This window comes from Pelecanus crispus, chromosome 6 (assembly GCF_030463565.1).
Source record: "Pelecanus crispus isolate bPelCri1 chromosome 6, bPelCri1.pri, whole genome shotgun sequence".
In the NCBI taxonomy this organism is placed as follows: Eukaryota; Metazoa; Chordata; class Aves; order Pelecaniformes; family Pelecanidae; genus Pelecanus; species Pelecanus crispus.
Genome location: NC_134648.1, coordinates 20,265,966 through 20,292,198, shown reverse-complemented (window position 1 = coordinate 20,292,198; position 26,233 = coordinate 20,265,966). Strand labels below are relative to the sequence as shown.

Genomic DNA, 26,233 nt, shown 5'->3' with positions numbered 1-26,233 from the left:
GGAGGGGGCACAGCCAGAATAGTTGATCCAAACTGACCAAAGGGCTATTCCATACCGTATGACGTCATGCTCAGTATATAAACTGGGGGGAGTTGGCTGGGGGGCAGCAATTGCTGCTCGGGAACTGTCTGGGTGTCAGTTGGCAGGTGGTGAGCAATGGCATTGTGCATCACTTGCTTTGTATATTATTATTACTTTTATCATTATATTGTTATTATTACTATTTTACTTTATTTTATTTCAATTATTAAACTGTTCTTATCTCAATCCAGTTTTCTCACTCTTACTCTTCCGATTCTCTCCCCCATCCCACTGGGGCAAGGGGAGTGAGCAAGCAGCTGCGTGGTGCTTAGTTGCTGGCTGGGGCTAAACCACGACAGTATGTAGTATATGGATAGAGGCATTAGGCTTGTAGGTGTTCTAGATCTAACTGTCTTTTCTAATACTGTGTCTCTGTGACTTTATGTTATAGAGGAGGTATGCAGACTAACTGGGTGTAGAACTGGGGAGGTATAGAAAGATCAGGCTGTGTCTTGTGGAAGTATGTTTGCAACTAGCAATGCTCAGGATCATTTGAATATTTTCATTAGGTTTTCCCCAGAGTCAAGAAAAAGGTTCTGGGGAAATTGTGCTGGTTTTGGCTGCGGTAGAGTTAATTTTCTTTATAGTAGCTAATATGGGGCTGTGTTTTGGATTTGGGCTGAAAACAGTGTTGATAATACAGGGATGTTTTCATTATTGCTGAGCAGTGCTTGCACAGAGTCACAGTCTCTTCTGCTTCTCACACCACCCCACCAGCAAGTAGGCTGGGGGTGCATAAGAAGTTGGGAGGGGACACAGCTGGGACAGCTGACCCCAACTGACCAAAGGGACATTGTATACCATATGATGTCATGCTCATCAAGCTGGGGGAAGAAGAAGGAAGTGGAGACATTTGGAGCGATGGTGTTTTGTCTTCCCAAGTAACCATTACACATGATGGAGCCCTGCTTTCCTGGAGATGTCTGAACAGCTGCCTGCCAATGGGAAGTAGTGAATGAATTCCTTATTTTGCTTTGCTTGCGTGTGTGGTTTTTGCTTTACCTATTAAAACATCTTTATCTCAACCCATGGGTTTTCTCACTTTCACTCTTTGATTCTCTCCCCCATCCCACCAGGGGGGAGTGAGCAGGCAGCTGTGTGATGCTTAGTTGCTGACTGGGGTTAAACCATGACACAGTCTCACTGCTGGCATTTTATAGTGCAGATGATCTGCTTCTGACAATTGACATTTAAAAAACTAGTAGCTGAAAAGAAGCATTAAGGAATGCTCAGAAGTATTTTTTGGTTTTCCTCCTTGCTTGTTCTCTATATTTTTCCCTTTGGGAAAAATGGGACGGCCTACATGGCACCAGGCTTGCTGGCGTCAAATGGGAGCCACCTTTCTCAAAGGGGAAAGAGGGCCTTTGCTCAGGAGCTTGCGGGGCTCATTGACAGGACTTTAAACTAGATGTGAAGGGGGAGGGGGAACATACCAGGCTTGCCTGTGACAAGCTGCGGGATGGTACGCAATGGTTAGAGGGTTGGGGTGCTACTGTGAGCCCTCAACCTGTTGCCCAGAGGCATGATGAGGACGCTGCAGCACTGCAGCACAGTTGAAGTCTTGCGGAGATGAGCTGGGGGCTCCTGAGATAGAGCTCACAAGGAAACCTCTGTGAAACACCCCAAGAGAAACAAGGGGTGTTCCACTAAGAAGGTGACACGGCCAGCAGCCCAGATGAAATGCCTCTACACGAACGCACACAGCATGGGGAACAAACAGGAGGAGCTGGAAGCTGCTGTGCTACTAGAAAGCTATGACCTGATTGCCATAACCAAAACTTGGTGGGACGAATCCCATGACTGGAATGTGGCTATCGATGGCTACAGGCTGTTCAGAAGGGACAGGTGAGGAAGGAGGGGCGGTGGCGTTGCCCTCTGTGTAAAGAAATCAATACAGTGTGAAGAGCTGTCCCTGAAGAATAGCCATGAGCAGGTCGAAAGCTTATGGGTAAGAATCAGAGACAGGGGAAACAAAGGGAACCTTGTGGTTGGTGTCTACTACAGGCCGCCTGATCAAGGGGAGCCTACTGATGAAGCCTTCTTCCTCCAGCTCTGGGAGGCTTCACGCTTGCAGACTCTTGTCCTACTGGGGGACTTCAGCCACCCTGACATTTGCTGTAAAGCAACACGGTGAGCTGTAGGCTCCAGGAGATCCTGGAATGCATAGACAACAACTTCCTAAGCCAGGTAATAGACAACCCTACCCGAGGGGATGTGATACTGGATCTGATGGTCACCAATGCAGGTGAGCTCCTTGGTGACATCAAGACTGGAGGCAGCCTGCGCTGCAGTGATCATGTGTTGGTGGAGTTCACACTCCAGAGGGACATGGGAAAAGCGAGGAGTACAGTAAGGACACTGAATTTTAGAAAAGCAAACTTCCAGCTCTTGAAGAAGTTAGTCAGAAGGACCCCCTGGGAGACGGTCCTCAGGGACAGGGGAACGGAACAGAGTTGGCAGATCTTTAAGGACACCTTCCATAGAACAAAAGAGCTATCAGTCCCCAAGTGTAAGAAATCAGGCAAGGAAGGGAAGAGACCAGCATGGCTGAGTCGAGACCTGCTGGTCAAACTGAAGAGCAAGAGGGAACTGCACAGGCAGTGGAAGCAGGGACAGGTGTCCTGGGAAGAGTGCAGGGAAGCTGCCTGGTTGTGTACGGAGGGGGTCAGGAAGGCCAAGGGGAGGATGGAGCTGAATTTGGCAAGGGTTGTAAAAAATAACAAGAAGGGCTTCTACAGGTATGTCAACCAGAAAAGGAAGGTTAAAGAAAGCGTACCCCCCTGATAAACAAGAATGGTGACCTTGTATCAACGGACAAGGAGAAGGCTGAGGTACTCAACAACCTTTTTGCCTCGGTCTTCACTGGCAACCTCTCTCCTCACCCTTCCCAAATCAATGGACCACAAGATGGGGACCAGGGGGGTAAAGCCCCTCCCACTGTAAGGGAAGATCAGGTTCGAGACCACCTGAAGAACCTGAATGTACACAAGTCTATGGGACCTGATGAGATGCATCCCAGAGTCCTGAGGGAATTGGCTGATGTAGTTGCCAAGCCACTCTCCATAACATTTGAAAAGTCATGGCAGTCAGGTGAAGTCCCCGGTGACTGGAAAAAGGGGAATGTTGTGCCCATTTTTAAAAAGGGAAGAAAGGAGGACCCTGGGAACTATCGAGCTGTCAGGCTCACCTCTGTGCCTAGGAAGATCATGGAACAGATTCTCCTAGAAGTTATGGTAAAGCGTATGGAGGACAGGGAGGTGATTCGAGACAGCCAGCACAGCTTCACCAAGGGCAAGTCCTGCCTGACCAACCTAGTGGCTTTCTATGAAGGAGTAACTGCATCAGTGGACAAAGGAAAAGCAATGAATGTCATCTACTTGGACTTCTGTAAAGCATTCAACACAGTCCCCCACAGCATCCTTCTCTCTAAATTGGAGAGAGATGTGTTTGATGGGTGGACTGTTTGGTGGATAAGGAATTGGCTGGATGGTCGCATCCAGAGGGTTGTGGTCAATGGCTCGATGTCCACATGGAGACCGGTGAAAAGTGGAGTCCCTCAGGGGTCCATACTGGGAGCGGTGCTATTTAACATCTTCATCAATAACATAGACAGTGGGATCGAGTGCACCCTCAGCAAGTTTGCAGACGACACCAAGCTGAGTGGTGCAGTTGACACGCCAGGAGGACGAGATGTCATCCAGAGGGACTTGGACAAGCTGGAGAGGTGGGCCTGTGTGAACCTCACGAGGTTCCACAAGGCAAAGTGCAAGGTCCTGCACCTGGGATGGGGCAACCCCCGGTATCAATACAGGCTGGGGGACGAAGGGATTGAGAGCAGCCCTGCGGAGAAGGACTTGGGGGTACTGGTGGATGAAAAGCTGGACATGAGCCAACAATGGGCGCTTGCAGCCCAGAAAGCCAACCGTATCCTGGGCTGCATCAAAAGAAGCGTGGCCAGCAGGTCGAGGGAGGTGATTCTGCCCCTCTACTCTGCTCTGGTGAGGCCTCACCTGGAGTACTGCGTCCAGCTCTGGGGCCCTCAGCACAAGAAGGACGTGGACCTGTTTGAGCAGGTCCAGAGGAGGGCCACCAAAATGATCCAAGGGCTGGAGCACCTCTCCTATGAGGCCAGGCTGAGGGAGTTGGGGCTGTTCAGCCTGGAGAAGAGGCTGCAGGGAGACCTTATTGCAGCCTTTCAGTACTGAAAGGGGGCCTACAGGAAAGATGGGGACAATCTTTTTAGCAAGGCCTGTTGTGACAGGACAAGGAATAATGGATTTAACTAAAGAAGAATAGATTTAGACTAGGCTCCTTCACTGTGTGGGAGGTAGCAACTCTCAAAGTGTTCTTCAATATACACACTTACATTCACAGTGTTGCTGTGAGATAGTGCTCTGTATTGACAATGTTGTCTTTTTGATGATTCAAAAGTTAATTATGAAGTAATGTTAGAAAATGTGCATGGCAGCTGGAAGACTTGCATATGAGTCAGAGGTAGTCTTCCATTTGACGTAGTTTTTCCCTCTCACACACAGCAGAAGGCACTATTAATTACATAACTGCTTATTTACATAACAGAAAAAAGTTAAAGTTTACGATAGCTATGGGAAGTGTAGTAAATTGTACCAGCAGGATCATAGTATTTGGTGGTAGGAGGAGGAAGACTAAAGATTCTTAGCTAAGTGTTCATGCAAGTGAACTCAAGTTTCTATAGTATCCTGTGGAACCATCACCATATTTACACCACAGCTCAGAATATTGTTTAGCTCAGTTATTTGACATTAAATCTTAAATTTATGAAATTCTGTCAGGTCAGTAGAAGTGTTGACTACATGCCATTAAGTAAGCCATTACATCAAGAGTTGAGCAAAATGGGAAAATTTAATCTATCAGCCAAGTTACTAGACTGGACATTTTGTAAAATAGGAGAATATACTGTATTAAGCAGGCATTCGGTGTAATATTTGGAGGGTCATCCAAAAATTCTGGTTTTGAAAGCTAAAAAATAACTCTCAGCAAATGTTGACTTGGAGGCTATATCCATATACTGCTGCAAAAAAGAAGGGAAGAGTGAAGTTTGCTCTCTAGTTTTGTTTGTGGCAGTACGGTGAGTCTGATTTCCCATATGACACCTGAAATTATTAAGTAAATGCAAATTTACTTCAATTCCACCATCAGTGTCAATAGGAATTTTGAGACAAGGAAATGGTAGAAAATATTAGTAGAGGAAATTGCAATTAAAGCAAGTATGCTCACTTTGTTTCTTGCTCAGACTCTCTCTAACATCTCATTGATATGTGAACTGCATTGAAAGAACACAGGTTTAGGTGCACAAGCTTTGCCTAGAATGTTACCCAGCTTCTTAGTGAGCTGTATTTTCAGAAAAATCCTTCTTCACAGGACAGAGGAAAAGGCACACATTTTCCTAGTATTTTACTTCCCAGTGTTTCCTAGAGAGAAAATAAAAGATTTGGTAAATCCCACTCCACTGGGGTAAAATTTCCAGAGAGAAATGAATGTGGAATGTAATTCCCTTGATGCCTTTTCCACATCATCTCTTCTTGGCTCTGTCCATTTCCTTGTAGTAAATCCCACAGATGCTCAAGCAAAAGTGAACTGTTTAATCTTTCTTTAAATTGTCAAATATTTTTCCATATGTATTGATATAGAAGCTGTTGTGCTGAGGCTTTTCGCAGGTGTCTACCTTTTCTAGAAGGTAAGTGTTAATAGGAAAGTTTACTAGTTGAAGTTATTACTTACTACATCCATTGCTAATCTCCAGTTATTGTGTGTCACATGTTTATCCCCATTTGTACTTAACTGGAAGAGGAAGAAATGTTTTGCAACCTTAGTGTCAAGAGTATGAACTACTGACAAAAAGAAGGAAGTATTATGAGTGGAAAATGGGTGCTAATCTTAAAATTTCTACGCCAAACCATTTAAGGAAAGGCATATGAGAATGTTATACTCCAACTAGCATCAGGAGATACCTTACACTATTGTATTTGTTTGAATAAAAAAGAATGCAAATAACCCAAAGACTTACTCAAGGTCACAGTGATAAAATTAGCAGTAGAGCTGAGATTAGTCCAATCAGAAATCTAATACCCTAGGGTAAAATGATAGGATAATTAATTACATTATATTAGCCCATTTCCAGAAGGGACCTAGGATCAATCAAAAGTATGTGGGTTTTTGTAACATTTCCTTAAATAAAAGCTTGACTGTTGAATACATTTAACCGGGCATTGGTGTATTAAAGTTCTTTTCGTAAAAATAGTAACCAGTGAGACTCCCCATTAGAAAGTCTGAGAGCGCAACAAATTGGTTATAGCCATGTTTTTTGCCACCTCTTTCTAATTTTTTAATAACATAAAACCCATAAATTAATAATTTCAGTAATTTTATACCAGTTGTACATCCATATAAATACTGGCTCCTTTTGTGTTGATAATTTTAGGTTAATCTGTTGACAGCATACATGTCAAAAGGAAAGGCATCCCTATTACTTCTACGTCATTGCTTTAACACTCTCTTTCATGCACTGTTCAGCCTTCTGCTGCTTGTCTCTGTGCTTTCTTAAGTTTTTGTCAAGGTGTGCTATAGAGTGCTTACCAGTGTCTCGGTCAAGGAAGTACTGTGATTGCATGTCAGACATCTCTTAATTCATAATCTGTCTATATTTTGCCAGAGCTATTATAGAATGGCTGCCAGGGAGTTCAGACAACTCACCTCTGTGCTTGAGATAAAGGTAGTGATGTGTATATCATGCAGTTGGATGGTCATGTGGAAGGCTTTGTGTACTCTGGTGAAATGCTGGAAGGTAGAAGAGTAGGAGAACAAAATCCCATGGCTACTTCTGCAGAGCAACATCACTGATAGAACATTGTTTCTTGGTTTGACAGCCTGTGATCAGCAGCGAGTCAGGAATACAAAAGCAGATATGGAAAAAATTTCAGTCACCAGGTATAATTATACTTTCTGAGGTATTTGTACAGTGGTCATCCTGTGATTGCTGTGACAAGACTGCAGTGAGATTTCCTCTTGGTATGTTAATGGATAGAAACAGACCCCAAATTCTTGAAAAATTATTCTTCCTAGAACAATAAGCCTAGCCAGGTCTCTGCTTAATTTTATCTTAAAGTAATATAAATTTTCCATAAAGGCTGTTTTCTTCTGCAGTGTGAGTCAGAATGAAGATAATCTTCTGTGTAGGTCCTGTTTTTAACAGAAAGTGTACTGCAAAATAAATTTACACTGTAATTAATACGAACGTTAAAAGTTAGCTATGCTGATGGAATGATTAGAAATAGTCTCATAAAAATTTAAGGGCAGGGAAACAATGCATTGACACAGCTATGACTCAAAACACATTTTTTATCTCTCCTTCTGCATCTGCTGCTATAACAAACACACTTGCCATGCAATCAACTTCTTTTTTTAAACTTTGAATTTTACCATTGGCTGTTGTAGCACTGGAGCTGGGGCTCCTAGGTCAGCCATATAGTGAAAGATTATGGGAACTTGTATTTCTACTCATGGACTTCAGGAGCTTTTAAAAAAAAATCTCTGTTAAGACTCAGCAGTGGGACCTAAATAGGAAAACACTCCTTCTCATCGCTTGTTCTGGTGATGCCACTTGCACAGTGATAGCTTTTACCCAGTTAGGATTCCCCATGTTTTCAGTTGTAGTGTCCCTACTGGGAGAGGATTGAAGTGCATGCAGAATTATAATAAGTATCATTGGTATTAAAGGCAAATGAACACCTAGTATTGGAAAGAGGAAGATGACTTCTGATTAAGATAACCAGAAGCAAGGAATGACATGAAGTTCTACAGACAGGTCAACTCAGATGTAGAGAACTGATGTAAGCTTAAAGGAAAGATGTTAGTGCTAAAGCAGAATTATCTTTGTTCCAAAATGGATTGATTACTTCAGGTTGTCAAACAATTTATAGTAAATAAATTAATACATACATATGGATGCAGAGTTATCTGTGTAGTAACAGTAAGATTCTTCTGGGTTAAAACATGTAATCCAATAATCTGTAAGGCAGCTGAGCATGGAATAAAACAAGGTGAGAGGCATATAAAGCAGCTGGTAGACAGGGTCATTACCCTTCTGGTGATAAGGAAACAGAGATGGTATAGTTTAGGACACTTTCTAATGCTAGGAAAAGTACAAATACTTACGAATTGTGAAGATAAGGTCTGTACTCACTTCTCAGACCAGCACGGCCATGTCAGTGCAAATTCCGTAAGAGTGGTCTCAGTGCTCAAAGGCATGTTGCTTTCCCTTATTCTCCAGTATGGAATGTCACAGTACGCTGCAGCTTCCTATATGTCAGAAGACGGGACAATGAGAAGTTGTTGGTTACTCTGAGAAGAAAAGACTGGAGAAGGAATATAGTCCTCTTAACTTTATAGCCCAAGAAGGAATCATGCTCCCTGTACAGGCAGGCCAGAGCTGGAACAGAGAAAATCAGTTACTAAAACTTAGTGGTGCTTGGCTAAGAGGGGTTAGAACTACCCATATCATCCTTCTTCAGTGCATCTCTCACCGGCATAAGAGAAAAACACCAGCATATTGAACTGAGGGATGGTGCATCTTTAGGTGAAGGATGATTACCTTTCACAATCCCAGCAAATGAATGAGGCTGGTTCCAGATCTAGAAGTTCCGTGGCAAAGAAACCTGACTGGAAAATATGCAAGTTTCCAGCTTACACCTGTGAGCATACACATCCAATGTAATTTAAAAAGGGGTCAGGTCTGCTGTGTACATGGAGTTGCTGTTACAGTTTGCAAAGACTGTATATGAATTAAGTCATGGGGATTCTTTTTTCTGGGGCAATAGTAGTTCCAGACATCAGACTACCTGGAAAAACACAGGAAGGAAAAGAAAAACTCAAAATAAAGTCCTTTGGGAATATTCCTAAATATTTTTAGAAAACATTTCTGAACTAAGAGGTTTGGTCCATAAAAGAAAATACAAATGAAAAGAATCCAACAATTGCCTGCAAAATAATTTTGCAATGCATGGTGTATCATTTTTATTTGTAAGGGTCACTGCTGTCTACAAGGAGCCTCACAAGCATTGTTTAATTTTTACAGAAGTCATTCTATGAGGTGGTGAAAAATGAAAAATCCTTTGGCTTTGAAGCCATTGTTTGAGGGTATCTCATCCTAAATTTCTCATCCTAAATTTCCTTCAAGGGATTTCTTTGTTCAGCCACTCCAAAATTCACTATTTGTTATAGGAGTTACTGAAGGTTAAACTTAGCGTGAGCATTTGAAGGATTTAAAAGCATAGCATCCTGTAGATTAAATAGAACAATAAAAAATTGCCTGATTACTGAATCAATATTATACCATTTCCTGTATACTGAATTCCTTCATTTATGGTGAAAAATATCTGTCTGTTTACTTCTTATCTTCTGTAAATATCACACCTATTTTTTTACCCCTTCTCTTTCCTCCTCCCTTTGTATCTCCTCCCCTGTGACAGAATCAATTGCATCAGTGGCTATTATATAAAGAAAAGTTTTCAGTGGAGTTTCCAATTCATCCACCTTAGCCACCATGGGGCTAAGAGTTGCCAGCCTTTTTATGCTCTGGCTGGCTCTTTCCTATGCAAATGAAATAAGAAAAGGTAAGCTCTAGAAATGAAATGGTAGCAGATTGCCTCCTAGGAAAGAGGGAGAGAATTAAAAGACCACTGCAGAGGTAGAAGGAAGCAGTGCATTTAAATAATGCACTGGAGTTTTAAGGTGCCTTAAATTTCTTAAACTTTTAAATACTGAGGCTATATAGCTCAGCCAACATAGCAATACTGCTGTCTTCAGAGAGGTTAGTACCTATATCTACTGCATTAATCTCTAGTTTGATGTGCTTGGAAAATAGTTTCAGTGTTACTTTTCTTTCCACGTGTTGAGATTTTCTTGGTATGGCAACTACTTGGTAGAAAGCAACTATAGGAGTTTGGGAGGTTCATTGTTACAGCAATGAAGAAAGTGGATGATTGTGCCTTCCATTACTTTGGAATTACATAAATACTTCCTTTGAAAGTGAATGTAGTAACATTGGACAAAGCTCATTTTTGTCATTCAGGACATTAATAATCCTTCTGTCAAAGCTCTAATTTACTCTGTTTACTACACCTTTGTTTGAAGTGTTGAAATGGAGCTGTCATACTGAAAACTATTTTTGGAGGAATAGGTGATAAATTTTGTGCAGTGATCAGGTTTGGGGTATTGATCTTGGTCTGCTGTGTCTTGAATTCAGTAATGGGAGGAAAGCATTATCTTGCATTTGGTGTCCCAGCTGTGAACTCTGGGAGAATCTCTGTGTAGCCTTCCTTCTGGGGAGAGAAGCATACCAGCTTGGCTGGATGTATCTGGTGTGACTGATACCATCAAAGTACAATAACTTAGATGTTCCCTTGGTAGTTTTGCTTTCTCAAATTAAACACTGCAAGAAAATCTTGTGAAGATGAGTGGCATGTGTGCTTTTGGTACCTTGGCAAGCTTCCCAAGTATGCTCAGCTCTTATGTTCACCCCTAATCTACAGCATCTTGAGATTTATCAGCTGCTGTGTTAATTTGTATTATTTGTTGGTATAGATGGCTGGGAAGGGAACAAATCATAGAATCATAATATCATCATCTTCACCTTTTGCTATTGCAAAACAAAAAATTTTTTTTCCTCCTACCATGGTTATTTTCTAACCTATCTTCTGAAGAATTTCTGTTCTGTAGTAATAGAAATAACTGCTTCTGTTAGGAAAAGAAGGAGTTCTTTGAAAACTCCTGTTGTGCGCAAGTCCTTTCATAACATTTAACCTATTTGCCTTCCAGAGTAGGAGTGGTACTTCCTTGGTTTCCTAACTCTGTTTCCTTTCTAGTGCATGTTGCATCAGGGAAGAAAATAGCTCTTAGAAATATTTAATATTGCTAAAAATAATACTGTGATTCAGAATAAATTAATACTTGGCAAAGCTGTTTCTTCTGCTTAATAGGCACATCCTTGATCAGGCTTGAGATCTGTGGAATCACTGTGCACATAATTGCAAGTGGTTTCTACTGTAAAATGCAACACAACCTTTTCTTGACACTAGCTTGTTCATTTCACTTTTTCCATGCCTATTTCTTTTTCAACACTTAACAGGAAGGACAAGAAGCCATGGCCACTATGTCTGCAGCACTTGGGGAAACAACCATTTCAAAACTTTTGATGGAGACATCTATCAATTCCCTGGCATTTGCGAGTATAATTTTGCTTCTGACTGCCGAGACGCTTACAAGGAGTTCTCTGTCCACATTCAGCGTGGTCTGAACAGCAATAACCACCCTGAGATCCAGTATATTCTGATAACAATCAAGGACTTTACGGTGTACCTCACACCAAAACTGGCTGTGGTGGATGGGCGGATGTAAGTTCCTTTAGTATAATAGTATTTCGGAGAAATGTGCTGGGAAACAGGACTGATTCTTTTCACAGCTGTCTGTATACCATTAAGGTAACTGCTACAAGCATTTCTACAAGCAAAAAAAAGCCCTTTGAAATCCAGCATAAAACTGCTTTGGGGAGGGGATTTAGTATTAATTGTCATTTCTACACTGGCATAAGGGATGATTTAAATGCAAGTCAGGAAGAGGTTTGAATGAATTGTTCTTCTGGTTGTGCAGGAAACAATGCAGCTCAGGAGCCAGATCTTTCACTGGCATAAAATAACATAGCTTCATTTGGTTTATGGCATCACCTTGAGTTTACCTTAGCAGGTGGTCTAGTAAATCCTCAAAAATGAAGATGCATTTCTTCAGGGTCTTTTTCTCTTATTTTGTGGCAGAAGAGAGGTGGTTTTTTCTGATCTTCATAAATAATTCTTAAAGGTCCGATGACCATTCCTCAAGGGATTATAACAGATACAATGCACATCAAAATTTACACTAATTTGTATGTGGCAATATCCACTTTTTCACAGTGAGCTGTAGTATTTTTCTTTTCCTCTAACATGGTCACACAGGTAACTAGTCTGACTCAATTACTGGTGCCAAGTAGTGTCTTAACCTAGCCTTTCCTTTTGTTAGCCTATCCTTTCAGTGTGTGTAGATACACTCTGAAACAAGTGAAGCAACTTGTAGGTTAAGACATAGCTCTGAAGATAGAAGAAACTGGCAGTTAGTATGTCTTAGCATAATTTAAAACAAACCCCTTTCTATTGTCATTGTGGGACTGGGTTTTGTCCAGAATTCAGTTTTTGCTCTGAAGTTTGGAAGCCACTGCAAGGAAAATCTGTTTGAAGATAGAAAATAACATTCAGTTTTCCAAGGTTCATATCAGAATGCATAACAAAATGACATGAAGTTATAAAAAATGCATTCTTGCCCCAAATTGAATGAGCCCTTTATTGTGTACTTGGGTCTTAAAAAGAACTCCATTAAAAACAAGTTTAGAAATCCTTTAAAAATTGTTTTTCTTAAACCAAGCCTCTTTTTGTCTTAGGTAGTGTTCATAAAACAATAGATCCCTTCTGAACAGGTTTTTGCTGCATGGGGGATTTAGTTTTTTGTAGAACTTAATTTCCCATATTGCTCTTTAAACGATGTATGATTCATTGTCCTGTAAAATAACATTTCACACTACTGAAGTGAAAACTGTAAAGTAGAAAAATGTATGAATTTGCCTTTTGGAACCTGATCCACTGATTGATTGAATGTCCTAGTATTAGAAAAAAAGAGAAATATTCCATGCTGTGATAGCTGAAAGGTGAAAAGCTGCCCAGTGTTTTATAATCCCTCTTCAAATCATGATCTTACAAGGCCTCATTGTCCAGAGGATGAACAATGCAGCCAAAAGTAGAAATAATGGCTTCTGAGTTCCTGCCTACTATTTAGATGTGTAAGTCATTTGGCCATGTTAGAAATGCCTGAGGTAAATAGATGGAAAAATCCCAGTGACAGAAAATGAGGAGATAAAATTCTCCCAGTCAAGAGACTAGTTAAGAGGAGATGTGCATAGACATACATGAATCCTGATAGTTAACAATTACATTAGCAAATCTGTAGAAAATGAACTGGTTATTTTGACTGGATTCCAGTTCACTCTACTTCTGTTTGAACAGACTCTAGTTCTTCAGATTTTATAGGATGAGGCTGCTTGCCACAATCGCTTTATTGCTGAATGAAATTCAGCAGTGTGTCTTGTTACATGGTGTGCTGTAAGACAGATGTACAAGGATAGGAGAAAGATCTGGTGAATTGATTCTTTATCAGACAAAAACATTGTGCTCAGCCTTCTGCAAAATATCTTCTGTCACATTAACATGCCTTGCTGTCACCATTAACAAGCTTGGTCCTGTCAACTGAAAACTAATGAACTAACTACTGAAACAAACTACTGAATTCCTTTTAACATGCTCCTCTCTTTTCAAACTTTTGTTGGCAGTCCTTGTATCTGCCTGTGCTTTTTGGACTCTCTCTTGAGGAGGAAGATCTTTGCAAAGGAACATTTATTGTCTCTGAAATGGTTGTCAGATCTTTTGGTAAAGAAAATCTTCCATTTATGTTGTTAGTTCTTTCATTGCAGTAACTTACTAGTGAGTGTTTGAATAGCCTCTATTGATACCACAATGACAATGGATTTTCCTTTGATTAAGTTGAAGACATCTGACATTTTGGCTTTTTTTCTTAAAGAACCTGTACCAGTGGGGAGGCTTTGCCTCTGAAGTTGCTTTCCTTTTTAAAGGATTGCATCAAGTGTCAGAGAGAGAGGATTTTATGCCTCATTAAAACAAGGCATCCCATGCAGCTAGGATCAGGTAGACACACACTGGTTTCTCTATTCGTTAGGGTATATTTGGCTTATTATAGACATTCATGTCACCCCTTATGTTTCTGTAGTAATACAAAGTCTCTGATTTTCTTCCTAGTGTGAAGACACCTTACTACAGCTCTGTTGTGCTCATTGAGAGCAATGACATTTACACCAAGGTTTATGCCAAATTAGGCCTGATTCTGATATGGAATCAGGAAGATGCACTCATGGTAGGTATGATCCAAGTCTTTTTTATTGGTATTTCCTGGGTTTAGCAGACTACTATATACTGAACAGAAGTAGAATTGCGTGAACTGAACAGAACTAGAATGTTAGGCTGACTCATCCAACTGACTCTCATAGTAACTTATTTTAAAAACATAAAGTTCCTTCCTCTGCAATGTGATAGAGGTAGCAGTATGGCATGCAGATGATCTTACTGGTCTCGAGAGAGAAGAAGCTTTCTGAGAAATAGCTAATGTTTTTCCTATAGCACCCCCACAATCCAGTCTGCATTTTCCTTCATCTGTCTTTTAAAGGACTGCCATCATCAGCTTTCCTAATTTATAGCAACACTTAAATTTTATCCCAGTAGGGAAAAAAAAAAAGAAAAAAAGAAGTCCTGTGATTTTAAGAATGCTTTCCTTTTCATCTTTATCACCATGGTGGTTACTGTCATTATTGAAATACAGGAGCTTCAGTCACTTCTTTCCGTTTTCTGTGTTACTTTTTGCATCTGTGTGTTTATCAACTATGTTACAAATTCATTTGCAATAGCTACTTCTCTAAGATTTTGGGTTCACCCTCACTTCTGTCATTTAGCAAATTCCTTTTCAAGTAAGTGTATTTGCTTTGGAATATCTTCATGCTCCAGATGATTCTTTACTGTTTTTTCTTTTTCTCTCCATTACCTAGGTGGAGCTGGATAGCAAATTTAATAACCATACATGTGGCCTCTGTGGGGATTACAATGGAGTTCCAATCTACAATGAGTTTATTGATGGAGGTGAGTCATCCTACCATACTGACAGTTGTCACGGAAGATAGGCTGATAAGCATTGCACATAGGAGCATCACAGGAGACCAAATTTCACCTGAGAGATTTCTGTGATTGCCCCAGAATAAACATTATGTTCCAGTGCTGCATTCCTGGTCTAAGGTTATTTTATTCCAGATGAATCATCTTGTTCTTTTCTCTCTGGCCTTCTTTTCTTCTTACCACTTTAAATTTTGAAGCACACTTAGACATAATAGACATAGTTCAGAGCAGACACCTGTGTCCGACAGGCATATTTGATACCATAGTAACTGTTTTCCTTGATCAGTAGAGTCCCAGGAATCAGATGCTCCTTCTTGTCAATTTTTGAAGCTCAGCAAGACCTCTTTGTAATTTTTTCTCATAGTTGTAAGCTACAATTCAATTACGTATGGGAATTTACAGAAGATCAGCAAACCCAATGCCAAATGTGAAGATCCTGATGAAACTCAGGCTCTTCCAAGCTGTAATGGACATGTGAGTATTCCTAGTGGTGAACTTCACTTGCATGGGCACATAGAGACATCCTTGTGCTATGGGGAGTTAGGGTGTGGGGAGCTGGGAAGACTTTATCCCTTCCAGGGCAAATGGTTTCTTCTTCCTTTCTTGAATAACTGTTGCTGTTCAGAAGACAGCAGTTTTCATGACAAGACAGGAAGTGTCTAGAAGCACAGGTGCTTAAAAATCTCTTTAATATTACAACTTTTCTTCCTTAGCGTGATGAGTGTGAGAGGTTGCTGACTTCCTCTGCATTTGCTGATTGTTGGTTACGTCTTAACTTGGAAATGTACATCCAAGCCTGCATGCAGGACAAGTGTGCATGTAATGGAAATGAGGACTCCTTCTGCCTCTGCAGCACCATCTCTGAGTATTCTCGCCAGTGTTCGCATGCGGGTGGCCGTCCGACTGAATGGAGGACACAGTACTTTTGCCGTAAGCAGCTATATAAATTTTACAAAGAAACAAATATTTCATGGATGTAGCCATGTAAAACATCTAAATTCATTCCTTATTTACAAAATTATAGGCATATATTGTAAATTTCATACCAGTAGTGCAATAAACTACATACTATGTTCTTTCTGTTTTCTTCTTCTACTACCCTTGTTATTAAGAAATCTTTTTCAGCAAGTAGAAATCCTGTTCCCGTGCAAAAACTGTAAGGTCTGATGCTGCAGGTGACTGGAATAATTTGATCTATTTGAGATCAAAAGAAGAAAATATAAAAATCAAGGAAAGCAGTTCAGAAACAGACAAACATGCTTTGCCAGATGGAGTCTGGCTTGGGATACCACTGACTTGAGGGAAGTAGGGGATGATGGACTTTACACTCAAATCTGGTGGTGTCTTTCTCATTCTTTCAGCCAAGACCTGTCCTGATACCATGATCTATAGAGAAAGCAGCTCACCCTGCATGGATACTTGCTCACACTTGGAGATCAGCAGCCTTTGTGAGGAACACTACATGGATGGTTGTTTCTGCCCTGAAGGCAAGTGTTATTCTAGCTATTGTATATGGAATGAAACCAAGGTCATAGGCAATGGTCATAGCTAAAATATTAAATGTAGTCAAATTATATCTTAAAAATTAGTACTGCTACTCATTATTCCCCCCCTAGGGGAACATAATTATAAGTTTTTTTTTTAATGAGGTAATAATTGATTAGTTAATCAATGATTTTATAGTTAAATCATATTAACACAAAGACAGGTAATAAATCTACTTCTTACTTCTCAACAAATGGACTTCTGCTAATATATAGAAAATCATGGGATTTAGGTTGAATAATTCTGAGACAATGCACATCATTTGCCCAGAGGGTGTTAATAAGGGACCGTGAGTGAAATTCTCAAACTTATGGTCAACCTTAGGAAAAAAGATCACAATAATAGTCTACAGAGTATGCCAGAAGGACTGAAAATCTAAACATGTAAAATTCTGAGATTGTTCTTGTATACTTATATTAAGCTTTTCGTCTGTGTATGGTTATATAAATGCGTAGACTTATATTTTCAAAGCTGGATAGAAGTGTTTTCCATGTGTCTTATATCACAAAAAGTAGAAACAGTATTCTTCACAGTTTTGATACTCTCAGCCTCTGCTTTCTGTGTCAAGTTGAGAGCATGCCTCCTCCGAGAGTTTCTCCTCTGAGGAAAAAGCTTATTTCAGCAAGCACTAGAATAGTTTACTATTGTGTTTTACAGGAACTGTGTATGATGATATTACTGAGAAGGGCTGCATACCTGCTAGCCAGTGCCACTGCAAACTCCATGGAAAGGAGTATCCACCTGGAGAAAACATTACCAATGAATGTGAGGAATGGTAAGGATCATGGTTGTTTATACATCTTTCTTTGTATGATTGTAAATGGGTCTGCATTTTTCAATCTTCCACTTAGTTATAGGAGACTTCCTGAAAACATTCTGAACTTAATGTTTATGTTGCATGTCTATCCAACCAATATTCTGAAATGTTTTCTTATATCTGTGGCATATGGCAGAGGGGAAATCTTAAGGAAATGGTCAAAGATACGGTTTTAAAACACCTGGGGATATCTTGTTTGCTAGGCATACAGATGCTTACAGTGCTCTCAGCTCTTGTAATATCTACGAGCATTTTTTAATTATTTGTGTGTTTATAGCACCTGTGATTCAGGCAGATGGATGTGCAAAGATCTGCCCTGTCCAGGCACATGTTCAGTGGAAGGAGGTTCCCATATTACCACTTTTGATGGGAAGAAATACACCTTTCATGGAGACTGTTACTATGTGTTGGCCAAGGTACTGTGTACTGTAGGGCTTTTCTCTTGTAGAGTAAATACAAGTGTCTGTGTGCTGATATGTAACAGCCATGACTTGTTGTTTTATTCCATTTTTATGGGATGAGGGAAGCAGAAATGCTGAACTGGAAAATTGAGGATGGGCTGCAATAGCTCTAGGGGGGAGTTGGGCACTTACCTTAATGGGTGGTTAACTTAGTCAGATAGTAGACTCCATATGCTGTCATTACCCAGTGGAGTCCTTCGTGTATAAGAAATCAAAGGATCACTCTGGCTGCATGGATAGGTAGACTGCAAAAATTGGCAGTTCTCAGGATTAGAAGCTCTCAGCTTCTAATAGCAACCTGTAATAGCTGGTTTTGTATCTGAGTGTCAAATTCAGCTAGGGAAAGGAGCTAGGCAGCTATTTCATTCATCTGTCCCTAAAATATCTGGTGCCTGTTCTTCTAGAGAATGACAAAGATCTTGTTGAACTAGAAACCATACCACTGAATTTGAAAGATGGTTCAGCTTCCAGAGCCAGTGCTGAAATGGTGGTCTTAATAGCTATGTACTATAGTAATTGTTATTGTAACTGATTACTTCAGTTGTTGTTTTGGAAATCATCTTGTGATATTTTTGATTGGACTAATGGATATTTATTTCTCTGTGATTGTAGGGTACTGTAAATGACAGTCATGCTCTCCTGGCAGAGCTGGCTCCCTGTGGCTCTACAGACAGGCAGACCTGTTTGAAGACTGTTGTGCTGTTAGTAGATCACAAAAAAAATGTAAGTGTTCTGTGCCTTCTGCTAGATATGTTGAAAATTAGCATATTTTCCTTACTGTGGAGTAGTAACTAATTCTTCTGGAGTCACTATTGTAGATAGATAAGGCACCTCAGACAGGCTGAAAAACAATCAGGCTTCTGCGTTGAGAACTCAAAATAGACCTAAACTGAACAAAAAGATGAGATGTAATTAAGCCAACATTTTCCCCTCTTCCCTTCTCTGCTCTAAGCTATATGATTATTCTCACTGTATTCCAGGCTGGCTGGAAGTGAGAGTACCATTCTTCCTCCCCTCACAGTATTTTACTTTATTCAGATACAATTTTATAGATCTAATTGAGTTTTTTTCAGAAGAGATCACATCTTTGAATGTTGATGCAATCCAACCTTCTTAAATATTTATATTTTCATTTATTTTAGTATTCTGTTTGGTTATGGGAATATCTAGACTGTATTTATACATAATTCTACAGACATGTACACATAATTTTCCTCCTGTGTTTCTGGTCTTCCATGTCCTTGCCAGCATAACTAGAACCAAACCAAACCAAATCAGAAACCCATCATCTTATGTTTCTGTATGTACAGACTAGCATTTTATGAAGAAGTTTAACAAACTGCTTTCTTATCATGCCAGAATCATACTAAACCATTACACTGAAGTGGTGGCACATGCTTTTATAGGGAATAGGAACTTGCTATAGATCCTGAAGGCCCAATATTTTTTTTTACTTGCTAAAACCAAGGTGCCCAATATAAACGAGCTTTGCATTTCGTTACTGCTATAAATTGTTGTAGGCAGGTGTAAGTGAAACACTGAGTAGCAAAACAAAATCTTGCGTGTATCCTACAGATCTACTGCCACATGCAATTTTCAGACAGATTCTTCCTTTCAAAGATTTTTAAGTTCTAGTCACAGTCTAAATGTGCAAAATGCCTCCCTTCTTAATCTTTTTTTTATTAGTTCCTTTTCCTCTCAGTACCTGGAACCTCATTGATTCTATTTGCTGTTACACAGGTGGTGGTTTTCAGATCAGATGGCAGTGTGTTACTGAATGAGCTGACAGTGAATGTGCCTTATGTGTCAGGTAAGGGACATAGCCTTGTGTGTCATGTGTCACACACCTGACTTCTCATGTGGGGGTGTATTTTTTCAGAGGCAAAAGTAGAAGAGAGGCATATGAAATTTGTTCAGATTTTGGAATAACTTGGGGATGTGATTTAGTAGTCGTCACTGAGAATTTCATGGGCAGACTGACTCTGTACAGTGGATGATTGAAAAAAAACTCCCTTGACTTTTTTCATGAATCTTGAATATACTTTGGCATGTAGCTTGAGAAAGAGGAATTGTCATGGCTTAAATTTAAAGCAGATAACTTAACCTACCTATAAAGATGGGTATTTAGCATTTTCTAAGTCTGCCTACATGGTGTGGTCATGTCCTAGCTCTCAGTCATGGTGAGGCCCAGGCATGTCTACCCCACCCCAATACTTACCCATGCTTTCTTTTTTCCTGTGGGGAGAAAGCTTGGCAGAAGGTAACTGCTGTATTTTCTGGTCAATGAGGGCAGGAAAGAAGAATGTACTGTGTAGCACCCTCTCATCTTCCCAGCTTACTTAGACATGAGCATCTTTTTATATAATCAGTGGATTTAGACAGACACTTTCAGAGGTTGACTCAGATCACCTAATTTAGGAACCTAACTTCTGGTGGAAGGTCACTATCAAACAGCAGCTGTGAGCTCTGGGAGTAACTTTTGAAAGGAACGTAGAACTTCTCTTTATCAGTCCTTTTTGGATATGTTCAGGCAGCATACTGACACAGTATGTGTTGCTTCTTATTTACTGGCCTATCTGCAGATGGCAAGTTACTTGCTAGAAAGATTCTTTACCTGAAAGGACAAGTATTCATGGGATGATACATTCATGAGTGCTTGTGCAAAAACAATTACAGTTCATAGCTGAACGTTTAGAGAAATTAAAGTGCTCTAGGAAATAAAATAGACAATCTAATAATTAGATTAAATAGATAAATAAAACATATAATAGCAGATTTCCCATAAGAAATTTGTTAGCCAGTAGATGTTGTTTTTTTGGACTTTAGCAAAGCTTTTGATACTGTCTCTCAGAGTATCCTTCTGGACAAAATGTCCAGCATACAGCTAACAAGTCCATAATACACTGGGTGAACAATTGGCTGATGGGTCAGGCTCAAGGAGTTGCACTAAATGAGATTACATCAGGCTGGTGACCAGTCACCAGTGGGGCTCCCAACGGCACAATTTTAGGGCCAGTGCTCTTTAATGTTTTTATAAATGGCATGAGTCAAATGTATATTAAGTAAGTTTGCCAATGATACTAAATTAGGAGGAGCTGTGGACTCCCTCGAGGGCAGAGAGATCTGGATAGACTAGAGAGCTGGGCAATCATCAGCCATATGAAATTTAAGAAGAGCAAGTGCCAGATTCTGCACCTGGGATGGGGTAATCCTGGTTATACTTACAAACTAGGGGATGAGAGGCTGGAGAACAGCTGCACGGAAAGAGATCTGGGGGTTTGGGTTGATGGCAAGTTGAATATGAATCAACAGTGTGCCCTGGCAGGCAGAAGGGCCAGCCGTATCCTGGGGTACATCAAGCACAGCATAGCTAGCTGGTGAAAGAAGGTGATTGTCCCATTCTATGATGTACTGGTGTGGCCCCATCTTGAGTACTGTGTGCAGTTTTGGGCACCTCAATATAAGGACATCAAACTATTGGAGTGTGTACAGAGGACGGTGACCAAGATGGTGACAGGTCTCGAGGGTAAGTCTTGTGAGAAGCAGCTGTGGTGACTTGATTTGTTCAGTTTAGAGAAGAGAAGGCTGAGGGGTGACCTCATCACAGTCTACAACTTCCTCAAGAGGAGCAGCAGAGTGGGAGGTGCTGATCTCCTCTCTCTGGTGACAAGCAATAGGACATGAAGAAATGGTATGAAGCTGCATCAGGGGAAATTGGACATTAGGAAAAGGTTCTTCACTGAGAGGGTGGTCGGTCACTGGAACAGGCTCCCGAGGGAAGTGGTCAGGGCACCAAGCCTGTCAGAGTTCAAGCAGCATCTAGATGTTGCTCTTAGTCATATGGTTTGGTAGTCCTGCGAGGAGCAGGGAGTTGAATTCAATGGTCGTTACAGGTCCCTTCCAACTCAATATATTCTATGATTCTGTGATTCTAATTAGGAAGCCCAGTTCCTCCACTATGCTGATTTTGTATGTCAGTTCTGCTGATTTTTCTATAATGGCTTGATTAACTTATGTATAAGCATCTAACATTTTATTAGTAGTAGTATTTAGCTATGTATTGGCCTGTAGAGACACGCCTATTACTCACTGTGTGTAACAGTGCTGGGATAACACTTTCTCATAAAATCTCTTGCACTTTAGATTGCTCAGTGTTAAGGAGTTAGCACTGAAACTGTATTGCAGAAAATCTGCATTTGGTTCTGATCCCAGGGATGAGTCATTATAGATAATCAACTTGTTAAGTTAGTGGGGATCAGCATTATGTCTAGCTGGCCAGAGATTTTTAGAGGAAACAAATTATTAATTTGATCCTGATCTCAGAGTTTTCATGGCAGGTGATACCTTAGAATCTAATAAGAAGTGTTTCTTTTGGCAGCCTATGTGTGTGTTTACTGCACAGTTCATGTTTTTTTTTCAGCCAGCTTCTCGGTATTCAAGCCATCTTCCTACTACCTTGTTGTACAAACTTCTTTTGGGCTTCAGCTGCAGATCCAGTTGTTTCCAGTCATGCAGCTGTTTGCAACTGTGGATCAGTCAGTTCAAGGAAAGCTTCAAGGCAAGTGTCTATTCAAATGGGAATCAAAGCCATGCTGAAGAGTCATGTATTCTTTACATGAGTGATAATTTGTGCTACTTATTGATTCAAGAGGAGGAAACTAAAAACAGAAACCAAAGCATTGGAAGAGAATTGACTCAGGCAAACTAGAAATGCATTTTTATTATTTCATATTGAAGTGACCTATCACTCTGGTGCCAGTACATGAATGTTTCGTAGACTATTTCTTACTTTTGTATTTAGTTTAATTTTTAACTATCCACAAAACCAGGCTTATGGTGCATTTTGTGGTTTTAATATCATCAGGAAGCATAAAAAATAGAGGTTAGGGCAGTGACCTCCTGAGGCTGAGATATCTTCCTGAAAACTATTCTTCTCAAGAGGTTAAAGATTTAAAATAGGGCTCCTAAATCTTCAGTACTTATAGTATGCATGAATATTGAAGTGGAATAATCAGCTGTATGAAATTTTGTTTCTAATGTTTGTGATCAGTTGTCCCTTTCAATTTGACCTTTTAGACTGAGAATGAGTAATAATTAGGTAAATTTTCTACCTTCTTTTTCAATAGGTCTTTGTGGAAACTTTAATGGAATGGAGGGTGATGACTTTAAAACAACTAGTGGGCTGGTAGAAGCTACAGGATCTGCCTTTGCTAACACATGGAAAGCTCAGTCCACCTGTACAGACCAGGTAGAAAAGCTGGAAAACCCTTGCAGTCTCAGCATTGAAAGTGGTAAGCACACTAATAAGTCACATGGTTGGCTTCTGCCAGAATGAGCTTTTTTTGCTGTGTATTACTGCAACAGGTATGTAAGAGTTGTAGTGTGGTATTGAAGTTTTATAGAGGACTGTCAAATTAATAACTAATTTCTGCAAGTATGTATACTTATGAGCACTGATTTCCCATCAAATTGAAGTGAAAGTTTAGGGGGAGATTGTAGAGGAATCCTGAGCTGGAAGATAGGGAAACAAAGTCCTTAATTTATATTTTCTGCAAAGGCAGCTTGTATTTCCTAGTATTATTTTTCCCTATGTTTAACTTAGCTTTATGGTCCCCAAATGGAAAGGGTTGTCACAATTCCATGTAGACAAGTTGCAGCAGTAAGATACGATTTTTGATTTTATGACTGCGCGTCTACTGCTAGATAACTGAATCAGAGAATAGAAATATATGTGCAGTGATTGCATGTAGTTTCTCCACTCCCCAAAGTGCACACTACTCTCATTTGTATTGTTGCATTGCATTTATGTGACAACATAAATGGCACAAGGAAGATAAGTGAATGTAATGAATATAATGATATAATTTCATTTTTCTCCTTTTTTGCAGCAAATTATGCTGAGCATTGGTGTTCTTTGCTGAAAAACTCAGAGGGTCCTTTTGCAAGATGTCACCCAATCATTGATCCTTCAGAATACTATAAGGTATTGTAATCTTGCACTCCTTTTAGTACTGCTTTTTTTTTCAGACAGATGGCTGTAGACATTTATCATTGTTCAAACATTTCAAACACTGAATAGCTTGCCAATAAGAGCTGGTGAAGTTTTTGCAGTGATTAACTGAGGCAGCATAGCATGCATCCAGTTATCTCCTATGATGAGATTCTTATGGAATGGTGCTGAAGAAAAAGGTAAATTTGTTCTTCTGGTTTCTTATGTTTTGTATTTAATGTACATTTTTGTTGGATTGGGTATTTGAACTGGAAAGAAGATTCAAGAGATTCAGGTGTGCACAGAAAGTTTAAATCTGCCCTTAAACATTAGTTGCTATTAAGTCAGAAAAAAAAAGGTAAATATTTATTAAGTTTCCTGTATTTGTTGCAATGTAACACCAAATAATTTTCATGCCAGGATCACCATGGTTTCTTTTTCCCCTGAGCTCATCACTGTTAAGTGGTAAGTGAGGCTTACCTGAGCAAAAAAGAAGAAATACCTAAGTCTTTGCTCATACCTGGAACTCAGTCTGAGCTCAAATTTTGTGAAGATCTTCATAGATCTGGTTAATATTTTGCCATTATGATTTTTAATTTTTATGGGTATCTGCTTTTCTAAGTTGTAACTGAGAACGAATGGTATCAAAATCCTTTAAGAAAGGTGTTGTTAGGAGGCTGACTACTTTTTAAAGGTTCAAGAGGCTTGGCTTAGGTTAGGATAAGCATCCAAACATTTTCATTTTGTATGAAATGAAGCAGCACTTCCAATCTCTGGTCTTTGTCCATTCCTTCCATTGTTGTCTGATCATAGGAATTAATAAAAACAATGTCAGAAAAAGGACACAGGATATTTCATAGGAACTGAGTAGCAATTGGCCGTTGGTTTCCTGTGGGCTTACTGACTCTTTTGTTCTTTTTTCAGAAATGTAAATATGACACCTGCCTCTGTGAAGACAATGAAGAATGCTTGTGCGCTGCCCTGTCTTCTTACTCAAGAGCCTGTGCTTTCAAAGGGATCATACTGGGAGGCTGGAGAAAAAGCGTCTGCAGTAAGTGGTGGAACTGTAATCTCTGTGGAATTAATCAGCCATGAGAAATAAGCAGGTTCTCTCTGAATTTGGTTGTTGGTGATCTCAATGTTAAGGGATTTGGAGTATCTTAGAAATGTCTAATAGATTTAAAAGAGACAGCGCTTATAATGTTTACTAATTCATGTTGTATTCTTTAGCTGTCATGTGTTCATGACATTTAAAAGTAGAAAGCAGTATTTTTCACTTTCATCTTCTTTCCCAGTTTAAACAATAATGCTGTTTCTATCTGTGACTAATGGAATCCCAGCCATCATGGCTTTTACATTGCTTTGCTTATCAGTGTCTTTGTTTATCATTGTGCTTGCTTTTCATCAACAGTACAGTATTGTTGAGACTAGGAGTTTATTACATTGTGCTCTCTGATTATCAGTATGTGAAACATATGAAAGTAGAAAGTATTAGTAGCAGTTAAAAAGATGTCTTCAACTGGTAAACAAAGTTAGGCTAGCATTACTTTGGACTTATGATGTTTTTGTACTTTAATAGAATCTAAGGCAGTGTTTTCACCATTACATGCTGCACAGCCAAAGAAAATTCCAAAACGGAAATGTCAAGGTCAAGTTGTCCATCCTATATCCCTTATTTATCAGTTTGTTTATTTTCTGTCCAGCTAGTGAAGTGTCTTCCTGCCCAGGAAATCAAATCTTCCTTTACAATCTTACAATGTGCCAGCAAACCTGTCGCTCCCTTGCTGATGGTGAAAAGCATTGCTTGCAAGACTTTGCTCCTGTGGATGGCTGTGGCTGCCCATATAATACATATTTGGATAACCAGGATACCTGTGTACCCATCTCCAAGTGCCCATGTTATTACAAGGGATCGTACCTGGAACCGGGGCAATATGTCACAAAAGATGAAGAACGTTGGTATGTTTTATTGTGGCTTCTTTGTGGGGATAAAAGACCTTTTAAAATTTGCTTATTAGGTGTAAGCTGGTTAGCTTTTTTGGTGCTTTAATGAACATTTGTAATAGGTTTCACACCATCTTCATGCTGAGCAAAGCATCATCCTGTTGCAATGTAATTTATTACTAATTGAGAAGTGCAGCTTTGGAGGTGTGAGTACTGGCCTTCACAGATAAATGCTACTCTGAAGCTGCACTGTTAATAGGGCTTTCCTGAGCAGAGGGGTAAAAGGAAGATAAAAGGCCAGTTATAATACTATGTTGCTGTTTCCTTTTCTGTCAGAGACAGATTGCTTGTGTTTTGCACTGGAGGAAGGTCCCCTTGATATGTATTTACTGTAGCATAGGCTTTTGAAAGCAACTTTCACAATTCACTTTTTTTATTATGGACTCTGACAACTGTTTGCTGCATGAATCATCAGTGCAAACTATGAAATACTTCCTTCTCTCATCTAGCAGATGAAGCATACACGCCAAAAGATTTGCAGCCT

The 26,233-nt window shown here is 39.9% G+C and overlaps 1 protein-coding gene across 1 annotated transcript in view; it reads left to right on the top strand.

The window, feature by feature from the left end:
• The first annotated feature begins 9,661 nt into the window (after nt 1-9,661).
• Nucleotides 9,662-26,233, top strand: part of MUC2 (mucin 2, oligomeric mucus/gel-forming) — a 56,603-nt gene continuing 40,031 nt past the window's right edge. Inside the window, exons 1-16 of the mRNA XM_075712437.1 lie at nt 9,662-9,731; nt 11,246-11,510; nt 14,010-14,124; nt 14,810-14,900; nt 15,298-15,407; nt 15,647-15,863; nt 16,295-16,420; nt 17,136-17,253; nt 17,573-17,711; nt 18,369-18,479; nt 19,497-19,566; nt 22,177-22,314; nt 22,883-23,047; nt 23,645-23,739; nt 24,670-24,800; nt 25,453-25,704. Of these exons, the coding sequence (XP_075568552.1) occupies nt 9,662-9,731; nt 11,246-11,510; nt 14,010-14,124; nt 14,810-14,900; nt 15,298-15,407; nt 15,647-15,863; nt 16,295-16,420; nt 17,136-17,253; nt 17,573-17,711; nt 18,369-18,479; nt 19,497-19,566; nt 22,177-22,314; nt 22,883-23,047; nt 23,645-23,739; nt 24,670-24,800; nt 25,453-25,704 (2,213 nt within the window). The remainder of the gene's footprint in view (nt 9,732-11,245; nt 11,511-14,009; nt 14,125-14,809; nt 14,901-15,297; nt 15,408-15,646; nt 15,864-16,294; nt 16,421-17,135; nt 17,254-17,572; nt 17,712-18,368; nt 18,480-19,496; nt 19,567-22,176; nt 22,315-22,882; nt 23,048-23,644; nt 23,740-24,669; nt 24,801-25,452; nt 25,705-26,233) is intronic.